The following is a 21200-nucleotide window of genomic DNA, read 5'->3' on the forward strand; positions in this document are numbered from 1 at the left end:
ATTCTTAATAAGGGAGAGAATGAGCAGTGAAAAGGCAGTAATCTCTGGGCCAGTTCAGAACTACCAAAGCAAGCTGGTTAGTACTAAGGTTACACATGATTTCATTTGCTGGGATGAACAACTGAACAGCACACTTAGTAAACATCATTCTTTATTGAAATACTTTAAATAGAAGGGTCCCCTTGCCCTGTTTCAGGTCACTGTAAGGATTCAGGCAGCGATTCCCATACACAAGCATTACTTTTTCTTCTTGCTGCCTTAATGATTTCAGTATAACGCCTGACTTTGATACAAAGGTCTATTTTACTGCTCATAAAACCAGAAATTACTGCACCCCTGACTACTGTGCTTACACCTGCATCTCTGCAGTGCACTCACAGGAAGAGAGCTAAATTAATAAAAGGAATTCTGACTCCAGATTCTCTTCAATCCATCCTGAATTAACGCTATACCTATGGTAACATATGTAGATGGATTTGCTGGGGAGATGTGTAAGCGAGCTGTCTGCCTTCTCACTGACACCACCTCCAGCCACGCTGGGGCACACGCCGGGGGCCCAGGCAGTGGCTTGTGCCTGCCCTGCCGTGCCTGTAGCCCGTCCCCATCGCCGCACACCTCCCTCCCGCAGAAGTGTGAGGTGATTTCTCCCAGGCAGGCGCTTGCGCTTTCCCCTCAGATGTTTGCTCGGAGCCCTGCAGGCAGCGCGGGGCTGGCGCTGAGGTCTCGGCGGGCTCTTGGGAAGGAGGGCACAAAGCCCCTCTGTGCTGCGCTGCGCTGCCACCCAAGGTGCGCTCCGTGCTGCCCGTCCCCTTCCCCCTGTGGAGTGTAATCACTGTAACCAGTGATTCTCGGTTAACCACACTTCGGACTGCATTCGTGGTTTGGCTGTCACATCCTTGGTCGGGTCCTCTCTCCGCCGCAGCTCCCACCTCACACGCGCTCCTTAGATGCTGCCGGTTTTGAAGGGATATACACAATATCGCAGTCTCACCCAAACACAAAGTTTTCAGGAGTTCAAGCACTGCCATTGTAAACAGAGATTAAAATTGAAAATCTGAACGCTTTATAAAAACTAAAGGAGATCAATGAAGTAATTTAGACTGTTAGACGCTAAGACGTTTCGCTTTAAAATAACAAAATCTTTTCTTTGCAATTATTCCTGATATTTATTACCTCTTATGCCAAAGTCCAGGTTTGGAATAACTACTTTTCCACATATGAATAGAAAAGGTTAAGTGTCCTAATAGGAAACCCTGCTCACAGCCCTATTCTCAGCCCTGGGCAGTAGACCATCATGGACTGGTGAATCCATTTTGATCAAAGGGTGAAGGAAGAAGGGCTTCAGTCAGCAAGGAGGCTACAAAAGCAAAAGTGTTTGATAGTGGATCTCCCACCTACAAACTTTCGTGGAGGTCTTTTCGATGCTGAAGGTGTGTTGGCTGCACAGAGCCCAGCAGCCATCCCTCACAGCCAGATGAAGGACACGGCTGAACTGACCTCTCTAAGACCAACTTTCAGACACAGCCATTGGTGTGTACACATAATTTTCTTTAAAAAATAGGTCAAGGCTGTCCCTGATAATTCCAGCATCCTGAAGGCTTCCTGCAGGGATACTGAAGTTAAATGTGCCTGTGGAAACCTTCTGTTAGGCAGAGCATCATGAGGGGTGGAGCATCCTCTGGGCTGTTCAGCCTTTGGAGCACAGTCCCATTCCTCCCACTCCATTCACCCTCATGCCTTGGAAACAAGGCCAGTTCCTCTCTCTGTGACTACCTGTGGTGCTCACAGGAAAGCCAGCATAGAACAGGTAGGGTGTGAATTTAAAGAGCAGCACTGGAATAATATGAACTTCAGTGAGGCATTGCAATGTGAAATAAGTGTCTGCAGGACTTTCCATGCAGAAAAGTTCTTTAAAAATAAAAAGTTACTAGGTCAAATAAATGTACTTTAGTCCAAATGTGCTTTAGTTCCAATGTGCACATCTGAGCCATCATAATTTAATATGAGGTTCCTGCAGCAGATTTGCTCTAGTCATTTTGCAATGCACTTCTTAGAAAAGAGAAGATATTGCTGTGCATGAATTAACTTTGTTTTGTCTATTGAGATTTGTATATTTGATTTCAATTACATAGGTGCATATATAGAAATAAAATCTTCATTTAAATTATGGTGTTTTATAATACTTCCTACGTTTACTCTAATCAGTCACAGCTAACATCAGTTAAATTAAAATTGCTTTCACAGAATGAGTGATTGCTGACAGATTCTAAAATAGTGAAATTACTGGTCTGTGGGAAGCTGCTGCTAAATGTCTGAAACTAAGAATAAGCATTTGGGGAATTAATACACCATTAAAATTTTGCTCTTAATTTAAATTTACTCTAGTCAATATGTAGTTTATTTGAAAAGGAGAACACAAGGAAGCTGAAAAAGAAAACATTTTTTTTCCTGTATTAAAATGAGGTGCGATCCTGAGATCTGCTGTTTCCAAAATCTCCAAGGATGTGGTGCTCAGGATAATGCTTGTTTCAGCTTATTTTCTCTTTAAAAGAAAAGAAAATAAAGGAACCTAGCATCATAATTTTTTATTTAAAAGTTTCAAAATTCTTATTTTTTGTCTATGTCCAATGTGTATCTGAAAACAGATAAACCTAAAAAATGGGAGGGCAGGGGAGAAGAGAAAATACTAAACATCTGTAAAACATAAATATAAAATACATTCCCTGTTTTTTTAATATATATTTAAATTTTCTAGCACCATTGACAGATTGCATCACTTTCATGTAGATCACATTGTAGATCACTGTCCCCTTGCTTTTTTTCGTTATCCCCTTTATGGGAGGGCAGTTTCCAAGTGTCCACCCACCTCCTTGAGAACATCTCAGAACTGAGATGTGCATGGGGATGTGTTCACTCCTGAGTTACATTCTGGCAGTCACTGACGTGGGTGAGCAGTGAGCCCATGCCCAGGGGAGGAGCTCACAGGTCATGGGAAGTGAGAACTCACCTCTCCCTGGGGCCTGTGGGCTGCACCTGGAATGCTGCAGGAATGATCCGGGTTGGGATCCCCGTTAGCAGCGAGGCTTTGGTGCTCTGGAGCAAGTCCAGGAGAGGACCCCAGAGATGGGGTGGAAGTACTGAGAAGGGGCAGAGGTTTGTTTAGCCAGGGGAACAGAAGGCAAAGGAAGAAGCTAATTGTTTCCTTTGATTAACCAATAGCTAATTAGAGAGAAGACAGACCCAGGTATGTCTTGAAGGTGCACAGCAGAAGGGCTATCAGCAAGAGACAAGTTGCAGCAAGGGAAATTCTAAATAGATGCATAGAAAAAAAGTGTTACCATAAATACAATTAAGAACTGGAGCCCAAAGAGACTGTGGAAAGTCCACCCCAGGATACATCCAAACCTAATAATGTTGCTGCTTTGAGGAGGAGGATGAGCTAAATGACCTCCAGATGTTCCTTCCAGTACATGCTCTTAATTTTTTGCTTGCTTAGTACCTGGCCTTGAGGATTTCATGTTTTCTTCTTCCTCCTCAACTTCATAACTTGGGAAGTGCTGCTAATTTTATGAACTTGTAAGTGAATTATAGGTCACCTGCCCATGTCATATTTGGATATAGACCAGATTTCAGCTCCTGCCCTGCCCCAGCTGTTGACCTGTGCTCACCCAAAGCAGAGGCCAGGCTCACTCCCCTGGCAAAGGGAGCAGGAGCTGGCGGGCTCCCTGCTCAGCTTTGGGGCTTGGAGAAGGGTAGGCATTTCCTTTGCAGTCCCTCCACGTCTCCACATGAGAGAATGCTCAAGAAATTATGATGGGAACGGGAGGTTTCTTCCATAGTTCATATGCCAAATTTGTCACCCGTTTACATGGTGTAACTTACTGAGGTCACCTGATTGAGCCCAGTTGGTTTAGCAGTGGATACTGATTGGTTTTAACACTTAAATGGCTTGCAGGGTATTTTTATATTTCATTGATATATATTTACCTTCTCAGTAAAAAGCTACACCGTACAGAAATATTGATTCATCTGCAGCATTCATCTGCAGTGTTCATCTGCAGCATAACCCTGCTTTTGTTTTAAAATGAGAAACAGTTGGTGTCAACTTGTAATAAAGCTTTGTTAATTTTCCAACAGAGCAGAAAAAATAACATGTGAACAAATGTTTCTCTGGATTAATACAACCTTATCGTGACACAAATCTCTTCTCAGCTTTCCACTGGAATAACCTGAGACAAGAATATATGTTAGTTCAGGAGGTTTAGAAGCAAGCTGCTCTTAAATCCTCCAGCAGGTTATTTTTCTTGAACTCATTCCATCTTCTCACTCATGAAATTCTTCTGGATACTTAGCAAATATCAAATAAAACCTTGTTAACTGTGTTTTCATTTATACTTTTTCTTTCTCTCTTCCCTTACCTAAACGTGTAATTAAGGAGTTGAGTTAATTCATAAGTATTTATTCTTTTTCTCTCCAGTCTGAGTCATAGGAATTTTCCTAAGGCATAATTTTGACTTCTGGGACCTAACACTCTTTCCTAGATCACAGTTACCTTATGAGGCCTGGTGACTGATAGGCTGGGTGTCTCCAGTGTACTGCTCAATCCATTATTTATAATCAGTATCAAACCCATAGCCAAATACGCATTTTTGTCCTCTTAGAAAAATTACACAAACCGCAATCTTTTTTAAAATTTTCCCAATAGGGTAAAAAAAAAAAAAATAACCACCCTCCCAAAATGAGGACTGTGAAGCACTGTGTTTAAAATTTCAGCTCTTAGATTGGATGACTCAGCAGTGAAACCCAGACATGGGTCTGTTTATTTTATGGGCATGCATCTCCTGCCATCTGCTCGACACTACCTGCCAGTTTGTGAACAGCAAAGGTCTGAAACTTGTAAAGATCCGTGGCCTTCTGCCAGCTCCAATGAGCACTGACAGTGGGCAGAACAGAGAAATGCATCGTGCTGCCCATGCTGGTATGACATGCACGCACATGAGCTCACACTGTGCTTGACAGGTATAATGCTATAGCTGCACCTTCCCCCTGCTCTCTCTTCATGCCTCTCAGCTTCAGAGACGCATAATATTGTGTTTCCTCCTGAGGAACTGTATCCCAAAACTACCCTGAGGAAATAATGTTTCATTCGGAGAAAATGCCTGAAGACTGTGCAGTGAGATTTTAGTTAGATTAGGTCTCAGTGTATTTTACAGTGATCTCAGGCTTTATGGGTAGTCACTGGAGACGTGTTGCTGAATCCAAACATCAGCTTTGTGGTGAATGTGCAAGATTCTTCTGGCTCTGATCCAAAAACCATGTTTTGTAGCCTGTACTCCTATTTCTCACGTGTTCTCCACCCTCTAAAAACCCAGCATAAGAATTCATTTTATTATTGATATTCGTATTTATCAAATTATCATATCAGCATTCAGTCGAAAGCACGTCTATTTGTCATACTGAAAGAATCCTCACCATCAATCAGCTCACAGATAATATTGTAAAGGAAATTAGAATGGGGCTTATTAGGTGTAGTCTGGTTTGGCTCGAGTATCTATGTTCTCATAAAATAAATATCACAGACCATACATTTGTATAGGTCAGCTTTATGACCAGCTGTGGAGTATGAATAAAAACACATACTCTGGTAAGAGCTGGCCAGAAGTGTCAGATGGCTGGCCAGCCACTGACAGCCAGACCCTGAGCACCCACTAAAACCCAACTAAAATTATGCTATGGCACATTAACATCACTTGTGGATTCTCCAGATTCCAGAACAATCTCCTGATATTTGCAGGAGTCAAAAAGCACCTGGTGATCAACCTGTTTTATCAGAGCATTGATTCAAAGCTGTCTCTTCTTTGCCATCTCCCCATTGATACCATCTTTCCTTAGTAATATTTCAGTGGAGCATCTGTGCACAGGCTTAACTGGAAGCAGGTGTTTGGGACCAGTTATGTGCTTAAAACTCAGTAGATACTGCAGTCCTTGTAGCTATTCCTCACTTTATACCCTGCAGAGTCATCCCTCATAGCTGACAGAAACATGCCTGCAATTTAGTTGCTCAAGAATTCCTAGGAATTGCCAGAAATTATGATACCTCTAGTTAAAATACCACTCTGTTTATGAGTTGAAACCAAATATGAAGATAAGTTCCTTTATCTCTCAAAATAATCTTTCAGGGGATGGTATTTCATATTTCAGCCTAAATAGTTCACATTTCAGCCTAAATATTTAAGTTTTTATCAAACAGAGAGCAGCTCTTCCTAGATTTGACAATTCTTTAAATTCAAGCAATTCTTAATTGGACGTATGAAGTCTATTCTGGATAAAATCCAGAGATATTCCAGGAAGATCACTGGATTCACTGGTTTCATCTCTTTCAATGCACGACTGTGTTCAACATTTTCACTGTTATCTTACTGGTGTTCTCTAACAGAAAGACCTTTTTGGTAGAGTGGCACCTTTTCTAGCAAAGCAAGTTTTTAAACCTTTTTTAAAGTAATTCTTTGTGCTAAAAATGTTTAGTCTGAAAACATAATTTATGCAGGAATAGTTTTTAACACTTTCTGTAGTACTCCTTTGAGGTTCTCTTTTTGCAGAGTTTCCATTTTAAAGTATCCAATGAAATAGAGCATAAGCATAGTCCTCCGAAGTTAAATGTATATGACACAATAGTACCAGATTATTATTGGTATTACTACTTATAACTAAAGGATTAAATGTATCCTTGTCATTGGCTCCTATTTGTTTGCACCTGAGAGTGGATGTTTGTTGGGTAACAACAGAAGTCTCTTGATCTTGAGCTGTAACTACAGGCAAGTTAATAGATTTGGTAGAGAATTCTATGCAGATGAAATATTTGCTGTCTTGACCTAGGTGCCTACATTTCTAGAGCTGACAATGCAGTTCATGCATTTTTTATCATTGGAGAACTGCTATTTAAGTGACACTTAAAATCAATCTTGTCTATACAGCAAGAATGCAAAATTTTGTAGTCTGTAAAATTCCTGAGCAATTCTTTCTTTCTTTTCAGAAGCTTGTGAAGTAGCTCAAAATTGGCAGTTTTTGTATAGTTATTTCTATTATCCAGTGATTAATTCCCTCATTCCCTTTTTCCTCCAGTTCTGTCCCTGTGCATTTATCTGAAAGTATTTCTAAAGCCTGTCATACATTTCTGCCCATATTACATCAGTTCTTATGGGACAAACTTCTTCCCTGTCTGTTGAACCACTGACCATTACATTTTTCAGGAACACTTCTCAGGGGCTAAGTCTGTGTATAAATAACTGCCTTTGAATATATTCATGTTGTCAGGCTCTGGAGCATGAGCCAATAAAAAGTGGTTCAGTTATGAGAGAGTGGTACAAAATTGGGATCTGCCATTACAGGCAGTATCAACTCAGTTCTAAAATGGAGGAGGAGATTTTTTTTCCCCAAAAATGCTGAAATTCCAAATCCCCTGAGTGAACCTGGCAAACCATCCCTGTTAAACAGCTGTGCTCATGTGCAATGTTGAAGTACTGCTGAGATGAAACAACACAGATTGGTATTTCCAGGAGCATTTAGGAGCCTTTGTCAGGACCAGGGCTCAGTTCTGCTCTACAGGAATGCGTAGAGGACATGACCTTAGCCAGCAAACATTTCTCAGTATTCAGGTCCAGTTCTGCAGAAATGAACTGCTACTACTCAGTACTTTTTACCATAGACAACTAATTACAGGGCACTTTTCAATAAGTTGTGTGACATGGCCTCTTCTAATGGCCCAGGGAAAGCTCTGATTGCAGTAGCACAGCCCTGAACCAGACTCCTTTTCCAGCATTATCACATCAAGTCCCCTGGCACTCCCCTAGATCTGGTTACTGCTAATGAAGGAAAATAGTACATACACATTCAGCCTGTGATGGTACTTCCATCTAAGCTGTTTTCAAATTTAGAGTGTACCTTTTGAAACAGGAAAAAGGGAAATGAGATCTTGAGGACATGTTTAAATTCATGAAGTCTTCATTTTTCAGGCCTTATCTTAACATTCCCTAGGCTGAGTAATAATACTCGAAGTCAGTCATACATTACAAAAATGAAAAAGCACCTGTAAAAATATTGCTGCTATATTTCTGGTTGCATGTTTTTTGGGGTTTCGTAACTTTGTGATAAAATCTGACAAGGTATTTAACATTGACATGTCTACTGCAAATACTAGGTGTTTACATTTCATAGAAAGCTTTAGCTTGCCTCCTGTTGGGACACTTTTCATGACTTGTCTAATTCATTTCCCGTCTATATAAGGGAGCAGCAACTGTCTCAAATCTGTCACAGTCTATTAACTGCACAAAGCTGATTGGAAGTCCTGCCTCAGTAGCTACTTACAGTGGAGCGTGTCACAGTGATTTCTTCTGAATGTATAGTTTTATGCCTTCATTATAATCAGTAATGAATTAGACTTAATTTTAAGTCTGTGGCATAACTGATTAATACGAGGAAATTGAGACCCCAAGTAGTTATGAAGTCAATTGGTGTTGCCTTCCTTGTGTAGCTGCAAGTCATAACTGGAGCCATTCCAGCAGCAGGGCAAAGCAAAGCCACCAAGTACAAACCATCCCTTTTAACCAGCCCACGTTCTACCCTTTGTCTTTGAAATGGCTTTATGAGGGAAAACTTCTATCCCCAGAAGAAAGTGCACCATGCTAGTGCCATTATCCAAGGAAAAGCTCCTGCTGCAGCCTGTTGAAGTGCTTGCCTCATACACTGGCACAGGTTTAAACTTCAGGTTTGTCAGAGATTAAAGCAGTTCAGCTCCTGAAGGATTAGGATTAGGATAGGATAGGATAGGATAGGATAGGATAGGATAGGATAGGATAGGATAGGATAGGATAGGATAGGATAGGATAGGATAGGAATAGGATAGGATAGGAATAGGATAGGGATAGGATAGGATAGGAATAGGATAGGGATAGGAATGGTGGTTTAACCCCAGCCAGCAGCTAAGCCCACTCAGCCACTCACTCTTTCCCCCACCAGTGGGATCAAAGAGAGAATCAGAAGGGTAGAAACTGGAAAACCCATAGGCAGAGATAAAGTTTGATAGGGAAATGAAAAGCGGTGCACACAAGCAAAGCAAGAGGGAATTCATTCACTTCTTCCCAGGGGCAGGCAGTTTTTCAGCAATCTCTGGGAGAGCAGGGCTCCATCACATGTAACAATTACTTGGGAAGACAAAGGTCATGACTCCAAATCTTCCCTTCTTCCTCCTCCTTCCCCAGCTTTATATACTGAGCATGATGTCCTGTGATCTGGAATGTCCCTTTGGTCAGTTGGGGTCACCTGTCCCAGCTGTGTCTCCTCCCAGCCCCCCAGCCACACCCAGTCCCCTCACCAGTGTGGCAGCAGAAAAAGCAGAAAAGGCTTTGGCTCTGTGTAAGCACTGTTCAGCAATAACAAAAACATCTCTATATTATCAACCCTGTGTTCAGCACAAATCCAAAACAGCCCCATACCAGCCACTGAGAAAATTACCTCAGCCTAAATCAGCACAATAAGATAGGATAAAACCATTTCTGTTGGAAGGGACCTACAGTGATCCAACTGGCCACTTCCATGGCATGTTGTTAACAGTACTTTTCAAATGCCTTTGTAACATTGACAGGCTTGGGGCAACAATCCCATCTCCAGGAAGTCTGCACAGTGTTTGACCACTCTCTTGGTAAAGAAATGTATCCTAATGTCCAATCTGAACCACCCCTGGCACAACTTTGAACCATTCCTACGTATCCTATCACTGGATCCACATTTCCCTCTCTGCTTTCCCTCCTCAGAGAGCTGTGAAGAGCAATGGCATTGCCCCTCAGCCTGCTTTTTTCAAACAAGACAAACCCAAAGTCCTTAGCTGCTCAGTCCTTTTACAATTTTACCTCTCCTAAGCTCCTTTGCAATTTGCTGAAGGAGGCAGGGAAGGGCACTGGGAAGAGCTGGCAGCCAGCACACACAGAGCCAGCCAAGGCTCCAAGTGCACATGCAGAACAAACCCTGCTTGGTTCAGGGTGGCTGTAAACCAGCAAAGCTCCTCCCAGTGGGGAAAGTTCCATCAGCTTTCAGGTGTGGGGCTTCAGGGCTCCACTGGTGTGGAAGCATTAAAGATCCTTTTTCACCTTTGCTTTCTCTCTGAGCCTAAATTGAGGAGGAATGTGAACTGAAGGTGGGGAGCTGAGGTGAGAGGGAGATAGTTGCTGGAGGGTAGGTGATGAAATGAGATGAAAGAAAGAAAAGATGAGTCAATGACAAGGAAAAAGGCTGACACAGATGAAGTTTCACAACATGACTGAAACAATAAAACAGCTTGCTGCAGCCGAATATCAGGGGCTTGGTTTTTTCTCTACTATTAGTTTAGAGTTTTTAATTCTGAGTTAGATCTCTTTTCTCCTACTGAGGTGAGAATAACTCAGTGCAGAGGTCCCTAACTCAGCAGGCAGCCAGAAGCAAGGACTATCCTATATTCCTATGGCAACAGTGAATTGTTAGATTGTTTTAGGTGTCTTGTGAAATATCACTGGAAGAAAGAAGATAAACATGGGGAAAATAAGAAAATATATGCAAATTAAAATTTAATGAAGACATATTTAGTTTGTGTAAATGCTAATGGGGTTATTTAATTGATGGAAAAACGGCAATCCAGAAACCAAAATTAATAGTCCTGAACTTCAAGAAATAGTTTCATATTCAAAGTGGGAAAGAAGGTAGAAAACAGGGGAAGGGGCAGTGCATTCAGTCAGAATCTTATTTTATGTGCATTAATGCATTTTATAGATCTAAAGATGAGCAGAAGGACCATTATGACTTAACAGCATAAGACATGCTCAGTGCCTGATTATGCTGGCATGGGCAGGGATTCAGGAAAGTTAGACTGAAAATTCCATCTTAGAACTCTAAAGCATCTTTATAATGACACTTTTTAAAGTAAAATTAAAAAAAGAAAAATAAAAGAGGAAATGAATCACATTTAATCCCTGTTTTAAATATGGAACTATTATTGGCTTGTACTAGACACAGAGCGTCTTGTTTCAGTGTTAGTCATAATACTGTTAAAAATGATCTAAAAGGTTATTGAAGCCACTCCTACAACCTCTTGCTATGATTAATGCTAGACAAAGAGAATACTTATTCTACTTTAAAATGCTGCTTTTGAGACTCCTTAAAAACTAGTGCCATATGTTTATAACTGTAACACGTACCCAATAAACACAGGAAATACAGTGGTGCAGTCAGCTCTTATCCTGTAACAATCGTCTCTTGCTGCGGAAGGAAGAGAGCACATGCTATTGCAGAATAAAGTCTGCAAAGCTTTAGGGCTCTTGGACAGCTTTTCTTGCAGGAAGTGACATTGTCATTTGTAGGTGTACCTTTACACTGGAAGTCTGGGCACAAGTGTAATTTATCTGCCAGCTATTAGGCTTGCTCAAATTAATGTCCTTTTACACATGGCTTTCTGTTCTGAGACCAGAGTCATGCCAATCCACAGCAGGATCTCAGCATGGAACCCATCTTTAATTCAGCCCACATGTTAGGCCAGAGAGTGCACTCATGGTGCTGTGGTTCAAACCCACATCAGCTCATTCCTTAGCTTATCAGGCCAGAAAATCTACCTGAGGCTTGGTTTTCTTTCTCCGTTTTTCAAGTCAGCATGACAGCATCCCCAAAACAGTCCAGAGCAGCCATTAGTTAATGGAACTTACTGAAATGTCTATGCTCTGATATTAGTGTCCATTTCAAAAATTAAGTTGGCAACTCCATTAGGACCAGCATCTGTCTGTCTTGTTATTATTAATGAGGCAAGAGAAAGCTAATTCTGCTATTCAGTCATGGGAACCAAAAAAAGGGCACATTACCGAGAAATTACTGAAACTCCAGCTAAAAGGTTCCAGTTACCAATAGCATTACTGGGTTTTGCTCTTTGCAATATCCAGCCAAACTTAGTGCTTTGTATGCAGACTCTGGTCATTGTGACTTAAATGCAAAAATGAACAAAACTCACTGAGTAATAGTTGTTCATGATTGTATTAAAATTATAGATAAACATAGCTATTTCCAGTTCTCCCTATTGTTATTCAGACTACCACTGACTTAAAATCTTCAGAGACTTCTTATTTTATGTGGTGTATTGTGAGTGCCATGTATGGCAAGCTTTGGATATGGGCAAAGGAGCTCCGATCTCTCAGCACCTACTCCTTTTTTTTTTTAAATCACATTTAGGGTTTTTAAGACAGTGTGATGTGGAAAGGAAATTAAAGTCACAGTTGCTTTTTAATTTGAAATGTGAAGGTGATGGGATCCACTGGAAAAATCCACCTGGAATCTTCCATCTGGTTCAGTGATGTTGATAATTAAGTCAGACAGATATTGTGCAGACAAACTGGAAAAAAAATCTGTTTCCTTTCATTCTCCCACACTTGCTCTGATACTCAGCACACATACAATGCTTTTTACAGGTACTCCTTCCAGAGCTTTTCGTCCCAAGTCTCCTACAAATCTCATGACTTATAAATCCAAAGGAGTTTATCCAAGAAAATTTCTTGCTTACTGTTCCTAAGGTTCTTGCCCTTGCTTGCACCTGCTGCCTGTAGGGAATGGTTTATAATTTTTTCTATAAATTACATCCACAATTTGTCCTTTTGTTTCCAAAAAACTGTACAACTGAACCAATTCTTCTGCATCCTTGGATTGGGGATTTTTTTCATTACATCCACGATTAGTCCTTTTGTTTCCAAAAAACTGTACAACTGAATCCGTTCTTCTTCTTCCTTGGAATGGGGATTTTTTTCATTTTTCTCTGAATCATGCTAGAAATCTCAAGTCACGGAATAAACAAAAAAAACTTTTTCAAAGAAAACAAAGTGTTGATGAAAACTGCCCTACCAGTATTCCTTGACTCAGTAAATTAAGACTTTTTACTTGCTCTTTTCAGGGATGTGTGGAGTCTAGATACTCTTGATTTATATATATATTTATATATATTTATTTATATATTTATATATACATTGTGTATGTGTATGTATATGTGTATGTATATGTGTATGTGTATGTGTATGTATATGTATTGTATATGTATATGTATATGTTTTTGGGGTGGGTATTTTTGCCTGGGTCGTATTTTTTAATGCAGATTTGAAGTGATTTCATTCAAGCTTATGTTTCCCTAGCAGGAGAAAGGCGTTGTGAAGAAAGTGACTGAATTTGTGCCCTAAAACATTTCCTGTCTCAGTTTGCTATTTAAGAGACTGCTTAAATTTTAAAAGAAGTTTACCTGTCTCCTTTTACTGTCTACCTGAAAGCAACGGGAATTTGGAAGGCTGCTGGGAAATCATCTTCATGTCTCTCTCTCGCAGAAGTGGCAGTGCACAGAGGATGCTTCTGGCAAACTTCGAATTCACAAGTGCAAGGTGTCAAGTGACATCCTCGCCATCAGAAAGAGAGCGCGCAGCCTCCACTCCCGGGGATACAGCGGCAAAGACAAGGACTGCAGCTGCGGAGACACTGATTACCGGAACAGCAGGACCCAAAGGAAAAATCAAAGACAGTTCCTGAGAAACCCTAATGTGCAAAGTAAGTGTTACTTGATCTCTTGGACTCCGAGGCAGAGAGCAGGGGAAAATGGCCAGCAGAGCGTTTTCCTACCACTGTGTTCTTGCTTTCACCTTCGTGTCTAATGAAGACATCTGTAATTGGTAGTCAGGTTCTACATAATTGTCTCTGTAATAAGTACCTAAAGTGGGCCTAAACCTGGAAAGGGAGTTTTTATAAGGGCATTTAGTGATAGGACAAAGGGAAATTGCTTTAAACTTGGACAGAGTAGGTTTGGGTTAGATTCACAGAATTCACAGAATGATTAGGTTGGAAGAGACCTTCAAGATCATCAAGTCCAACCCATGCCCTAACACCTCAACTAGACATAGATATTAGGAAGAAATTCACTGCTGTGAGGGTTGTCCAGGTTGTGTGGATGCCCCATTCCCGGATGAGTTCAAGGCCAGGTTGGTTAGGTGCAGCTTTGAGCAGCCTGTTCTAGTGGCGAGTGTTCCTTCCCATGGCAGGGGGGCTGGAACTGGGTATTCTTTTAGGTCCTTTCCATGGCAAAGCATTCTGTGATTCTTAGAGCGCCAATAACAGCGATATTTATGCTCTGGACCACGGCGGGGAGCAGCCTTTAGGCTGCGGGTGCGGTGATGCTCTGGTGCCACCTCTCGGACACGACAGCCCCGTGGCCTCCGCCGTGATTCTGATACTTGCCGAGGTGGCCGCTGCAAGTGTTTTGTTGCATGGTTAATGCTGAATTCAGACGCTGTTCGGTGATGCTCGCACACATCTGCCCCCCCCCGAGGCACTGGGAGCAGCTCGGGGACTGAACACTGCTCCGCTCTCCTTCCCTTCTCCATCCCTGCATCCGTCCCCGCAGGGACACGAGTGAGATCACAGTGTCCTCTAGTGGAGCGTGGGCTGAAGGGATTGTGCAAGAGGGTTTTAGGATGGAGCACTCGGGTTTGTTTCTGCCAATGATTTCTACAAAATAAGCCTATTTGAAGAAGATGTTATTTTAAACGGAGTACGGTTTTTCTTCTCTTTGCCCAGCAAAGCAAGTGAATTTCTGTAGCTGTAGCAATAGAAGAAGATTTAGAATTTAGAATTTTAGAATTTAGATCAGGCTGTGTTCTCTGGCTCTCTAACTAGAGTACAAGACTGGAGAATGAAATAAAGATGGGTCTTCAAAGCAAGATGTTAGTGAAGTTGTATGAGAAACACAAGAGTTAGAAGGTGCTGCACAGATGTCTATGAACTAAGAAAATAATGTCAGTATCATTCAAAATATTTCCTGATTTAAAGCCCCCCACACTGTGGATGAGAACAAGAATCACTGGTATTCTTTGTACATTCAACCACAATATTGTCTGTCTTAAGTTGTCTCATTGTTTGGCCTAAATCCTGTCTTGATCTAATTTCTTCCATTTGTTTTATATGATCTAAGGAACCTCACAGTGTGTACAGGCAGAGCTCTGCTGAAAAATGTACATGCCACAGACTGACAAGGTGATTCTCAGACTGGGAAATGTTCCCTCAAGTGATATTTTTGTAGGGAGATACCTTCTGTGTACCTTGGAAAGAGATGCTGTCAAGTCACCAGCAAGGGCTGAAGGGGGATTGTGACTGGAGCAAGTTACTGGAGGAGAGAAAGTAGGGAAAGGATGGAAAATATCGGAAGGAGGCATCAGAAAAAAGTTGCTTTGTTATGCTTTAATTCTTGACAACATTCTTACACCTCTTCCCTTCTCTGCCTCCTCCAAATCGGCCATAACACTCCTCTGAGTAGAGCAGGGAAAGACTCATAATGATTAAATATTTTTAAGGGAATTACTAATTCAAGCTTGTCTTCAGATGGCACATAAATGAGATGCTTATATATTCCATCTCTTCAGCCACTTGTTTGCTGTGCAGTATCATCAGAGGTGTTAAATGCAAGAAATTGTCCCATCTGACCCTATGAATCTTTCTATGTAATTTTACTAAAGAGTGATACGGTTACAGACCAGAAAGATGCTTTGAAACTACTTTCTCTGTTCATGAAGATGAATGTCCGCATTGACTTGGCTGAGGCACCTCACAGCAGGTGATTGCTGAAAAGGTTTAGAACAGAGTGGTTTGAATGAAAAGTTCAATGAGGCTCACTCTCCTCTCTTTCAAAAGATTCTTGCAGGAAAGATTCAGCCTGAATCTCTCAAAGACACTAACATAAAAACTTCACTAGAACTGATGCTGCCTGCCAAAAGCAGTACTTTCTTACAGCTGCTGTTTTCTGCTGGATAAATTATTGTTAGGTGACATGGATGTGCTCAGCATAGATGCAATAAATGGAAATGCCCTACAAGTAACTTTTTACAAGCTTAGTTTTGTATGTCTAGACCTCTCTGTGTGTGGCTTTGCTAGACAGGACATGCTTTGGTGTGGTATTGACTGTCAGCTTTAGCAGCTTGTTTTGGGTCAAGCACATGTAGCAAAAAAAGTAAAAAGTGTAAGAAAAGTCTTTCAGACTGAGACCAGAGGTTCTCTTATACATGAAATTAAAGACCCCTTAAAAGAGTTGTCTTAGTTAATCTTACTCATACACAGTAACTAAAAGAGATGTAACTATACTAAGCTCAGTGCTTTCAAGGGGTAGAAGTGGCATAATAAATCTCACTGTAGCTCTGCAATGCAGCAATTTTTTGGTGGTCTATGACTTGCACACATAAATACAGATGACATACATGTCGAAGTGTATGTACATACATACATAAAGATACATACAGATACTGATACCTGATGGATTCTTACCCTCTAAATTCTTACCTTTTAAAAGGGGCTAACCTTTAAAAAATTAATTTTTTACTCTAGAGTATACATTAAATATGTCACATGCCAATTTATAGGTGGTGACCTTGTTTCAGAGTACTGAATGGTTTCATTTTCTAAAGTGGTTTCTAATCCTGTGTTCTCTGATTTTTTTTAGTGTCTCTTTCTAGATATCTGATTTTTGAGACGCTGTTTTTTATTTGAAGATATAGATGCTAACTGTGGCATAAGATCAGACTAACACGAAATGCAAACCTCAAAGCAATCAAAATTTCATGCTACTTATGATAATGTGGGCCACAATGTATAAAAAAAATCATTAAATAAGTTTCTGTAAAGTCACAGAAAAAATAAACTGGTTTTATTGAACAGCATTCTTCTCTTTGGAATATGTTTTGTGTTCATGGCATGGATCATGTATATACATATATATACATATAGATATATATATATATTTGACTGTGAATGTTTCTTCTGCTTCAGAATACAAGCCTCGATTCGTTCACACTCGCCAAACCCGGTCCTTGTCTGTGGAATTTGAGGGTGAGATCTATGACATAAATCTGGAAGAAGAAGAACTGCAGGTGCTAAAGACCAGGAGTATCACCAAGCGTCACAATGTCGAAAATGAGGAGGAAGGAGAGGAAACTGCTCGTGCTGCTCGTGACACAATGGTCGCTGATGGCACTGATGCCATAGGACAACCCAGCTCTGTCAGAGTGACACACAAGTATGATTGCTTTCTCTATATGGTATTTTTGTTTCTTAAAACAAAATCTTCATTTTCTAACTGTAGTCTTTCTCCCTCTGTACAATATTTAGGAACTTGAAACTGACATCACAGAGTTTAGATACACCGGAGCTGTATTTTTCAGGAAGTGGAATACTTTCTATTTAGTATGTGTATTTTAGTAGGTATTTAGTGGTATATACTTAGTATGTATTTTAGTGTATTTTAAATGGAGGCCTCTAGGTTTTATCTAGGGAGCAGTAGGCATCTCCAGAGGGAAATTCATCCCTTGTATCAAAATATGCATCTTATGATGTATTGATCACCCTGTTAAGCTGATGCTTCTGCTCTTTATTATAAAGTCTGGACTACCAGTTTAACAGAGGCCTAAATCTGAGATGACTGAAGTCCTGCTCTACATGAGGACAGATTAGGTCACCTACCTCATGTTTCTTAATGCTTAGTTGTTTGCAGCCATTAGCACTAGCTAAGATAATTAGACCTGTTTATTCAAGGTACACTAAATCTGAATGAAAAGGCAAACATCTTAAAATAATTTTTAATTTTAAAAAGTGAGTCTTATTTATTTGAAAATCCAGGAATATATAGGCAAAAAAAAAATCTTTGTTTAATCTCTTTTATTATATGTAAAATGTAAATAGAGTTTATCTCTTTTCTCCTTTCTTTTTTTTAGGAGAACATGAGAGTTAGTTTTGAATAGTAGAAATAATCCTTTCTTACACTGATAATTTCCAACCATGGAATTATTAAAGTTTTAAATAGTTTTCCAGAAAAATTATTATTTCTCCATAGTGTCTTGACATTTACAGAACAGTATTGCTTTCAGAATTCTTTGAGTGAAGAAAAAAACAAAATAGGATAACAATGGAAGTGATAAGCATCTACATCTTTTTTCTTTTATTCTCAAAAATTAAAAGAAGGGTTCTGATGAAGCAGGACCCAAGAAAAGTTGTGTCTGTAAAATCAGATTTCTCTAAGTAAGGAATTTCTGTTTGTTAGCACAGTGACTTTGAAAGCCCAGCCTGCACTCTGCTGGATTTTCTGTATCAATCCACTGCCTCAGTTTTTCTTGTGCTTTTATTTTCCTCTTGGTAGAGTTATTTTTTCAAACACAGTTGTGAATGCTTTTGTCATTGCACTGTTTTTTAACTCAAGCACTCTGTAGACTTTTTGTTAAACCACATGTTTGTACTCTTTCCTCTAACTTTGGCTCTTCTTGTTCTTTATTGATTATATTGATCTTCATCCCTCTGACTGTGTGTTCTCTTCTTGAGTGTTTTGCATGCTGGGAAGATGAGCCATATTCATATGGCAAGAAGAATGTATTTCTCAGCAGCTGGTGGTTAAATAAACAATGGCACATTTGATTAACAAGAGGTTTTAAATTCTGAACAGATTTTTACATCAGTTTCAATTTCATTTCTGATTGATTAAGAACGTATTGCATTTTTTTGCTTAGCAGGCACAGACCATCTGTCATGGATGACGAGTTTTCCAGAGAAAGCAGATAAAAGCAATTGCTACTATTAAGTCAACAGAGGAAGACCTTGTAGAATTTTTTTATTATTTACTAACAGAATATTTTTAAAATTATTGATTAGAAATGTTGGAAGAAAGAGAAAAAATGTGTGGGTAACTGGGAAACTACTGACCTTCATTTCCTTATTTCTTAAACTCACATCTACAGATGTTTCATTCTTCCAAATGACACTATTCACTGTGAGAGGGAGCTGTACCAGTCTGCCAGAGCCTGGAAGGATCACAAGGCTTACATTGATAAGGAGGTAAGAGATATTTATAATCTCAGTGAAGTTTTTACACTGGTACCTTTTCAAAGAATAATTCTAACCCAGAAATATTCTCTGCAGATCGAAGCTCTCCAAGACAAAATTAAGAATTTGAGGGAAGTTAGAGGACACCTAAAAAGAAGAAAACCAGATGAATGTGATTGTAGTAAACAGAGGTAAGAGAGGTGGCACTAAATACTGAATGCTACTCTGATTTCTAAGGCTTATACATTTTCCAGGGATTTTGACATTGAAAATAAAAAAACAAAGCATTAATTATATTTATAACCATTGTAGGCCCCTATTTTAGTTAGATACGTGTAGAAGCTACTGTGAACCACAAGAAGATAAATTTTAACATTTTAAGATTAAATATATTTGTATTCTACTAATATGTTTGGATCCAGCTGTAGTTCTGCTATAACCTAGCATAGGATCACATAGATACAACTTTCTTAAATTAAATGAAAATTTTAAGTCTGTATAGTTCCTTAAGAAAATGTCAACAATAGTATGTTTCTGTTTTGGTTTTGTGTTAAAAACAGTTTCATGACTTAATAATCCTAAAAATTTTCCCCTGCAGCTATTACAACAAAGAGAAGGGTGTAAAGGCCCAAGACAAACTCAAGAGCCATCTTCATCCCTTCAAGTAAGGCTGTTATTAACCTCTCATTCTCACAGCTGAGTTTTTGGAGAAAAAAATGTTGTTTTGGGGATTTGGGAAGTTTTTTTGGTTTGGGTTTTGTTGCATTTTTTTGTGGAGAGAGGTGAAGGGAAGAAAAGGTCACTTGTAGCAAGCTATCACAAGAAACATTCAGTAGTTTTGGACCAACTTGTGAAAGTTTTTGGATAATATTTCTTCAACCTATTGATAGAAAAAGGATGAAAATAGTATTATCAGTAAATTATACATTTCTTTTTTTAAAAATAGTAGTAAAACCTAAATGCAGCAGTGCATCCTTTCTCATGCTTGCTGAAGAGAACACCTTATATTAACAGCTGCAGAAGCTGAGCTGGAAACTCCTGTTCTCATTCTTCCACCCTTATAAAATCCAGAAAGATGAAAAGAAAACCTGCTAGTGCTGTTGTTAAGCAAACAGAGACTGTTCTTAGTAATGCCCAGCTTCCTCTCTGAACAGAGAAGCAGCCCAGGAGGTGGATGGCAAGCTGCAGCTGTTCAAGGAGAACCGGAGAAGGAAGAAGGAGCGCAAGGGGAGAAGGCGCCAGAAGAAGGGAGATGAGTGCAGCCTGCCCGGGCTGACGTGTTTCACCCACGACAACAACCACTGGCAAACAGCACCCTTCTGGAACTGTGAGTCTTGTGTCAAAATGCAGATGTCATCTAGGTCATCCTCTGCTGTATTGCTGGTTTTCCACTTCATGCAATCAGAGCATTATTCTGACTTTTAATGCTGTCAAAAAATTCTGCACATAGAAGCCCTACTTTCATTTTAACATTTTTATTTCAAAATCTATAATAAACAACTTACCGTGAATAAAATGTAGATACTATCCCTTATGAATTCTTCCCATTATTCCGCTTTTTATAGGCTAAAAAATTTTCAAAATCACAACTGCATAGCACTTGTGTATATGAATAAAATATTAGAGGTAAAGGATATTTTAAGTCTCTTTAAACATCAGGGTATATAGATTACCATCCTATTGAGACATACTTAAACATTTCTCAGTATTCAGCAAAAACAGTATTTTTCTCACTAGTGATGATGGAGGAAGAAAAGTGATTGAAAACTTTATTTTCAGAAATTTCAAGATCAGGTGATGATTAAGTTACAACACATTTGACTCCAAGCTGAAAATTTGCTAAGAACAACTTTTCGTTTGGAGAAAGGAATTTTGTCCTAGTGATAATCTCTTCTGATTGTCTGCTAATATGTACTTTACATTTAAAAATGTTCCTAAAGCCCATGCGTATGATTTTGTTTTAAAGACAAGAATAACATTGGTTAATTTCTTTTTAACTGTGGAGTAACAAAAGGTTGTGAAAAGTGTTCTCATATTGCAGTGCCTTCTGGCAATGCTCCAACAACAGTCATGGGGTACAAAAATGTCCTTTTGACACAGTTCAGAATTTAAAGAGCTAATGTATTGTAATACCATTGCTATTTTTATTAAATCTGTTCAAAACATCGACACTGTTCACAGCTAGTCACAGTACCCCAATCTAAATAAATCTCAATAAAAACATAAGGCAATGCCAGTATGTTATTACTGTGATTAAAGGTACTAGTAGAAGAAACAAGCATATTATTTTTGACTGAAAACTGATAACT

General features: G+C 39.6%; 1 protein-coding gene across 9 annotated transcripts in view; it reads left to right on the forward strand.

Annotated features, from left to right (window-relative positions):
* SULF1 (sulfatase 1) overlaps positions 1-21200 on the forward strand; it is a 147740-nt gene that overhangs the window by 117658 nt on the left and 8882 nt on the right. For all 9 annotated transcript variants that reach the window (XM_088176087.1, XM_088176082.1, XM_014883523.2 and 6 more), the window contains 6 exons: positions 13374-13590; positions 16852-17098; positions 18807-18903; positions 18988-19082; positions 19490-19555; positions 20046-20218. In XM_088176087.1, the coding sequence (XP_088032213.1) occupies positions 13374-13590; positions 16852-17098; positions 18807-18903; positions 18988-19082; positions 19490-19555; positions 20046-20218 (895 nt within the window). The remainder of the gene's footprint in view (positions 1-13373; positions 13591-16851; positions 17099-18806; positions 18904-18987; positions 19083-19489; positions 19556-20045; positions 20219-21200) is intronic.

This window comes from Sturnus vulgaris, chromosome 1 (genome assembly GCF_052056855.1).
Source record: "Sturnus vulgaris isolate bStuVul1 chromosome 1, bStuVul1.hap1, whole genome shotgun sequence".
NCBI lineage: Eukaryota > Metazoa > Chordata > Aves > Passeriformes > Sturnidae > Sturnus > Sturnus vulgaris.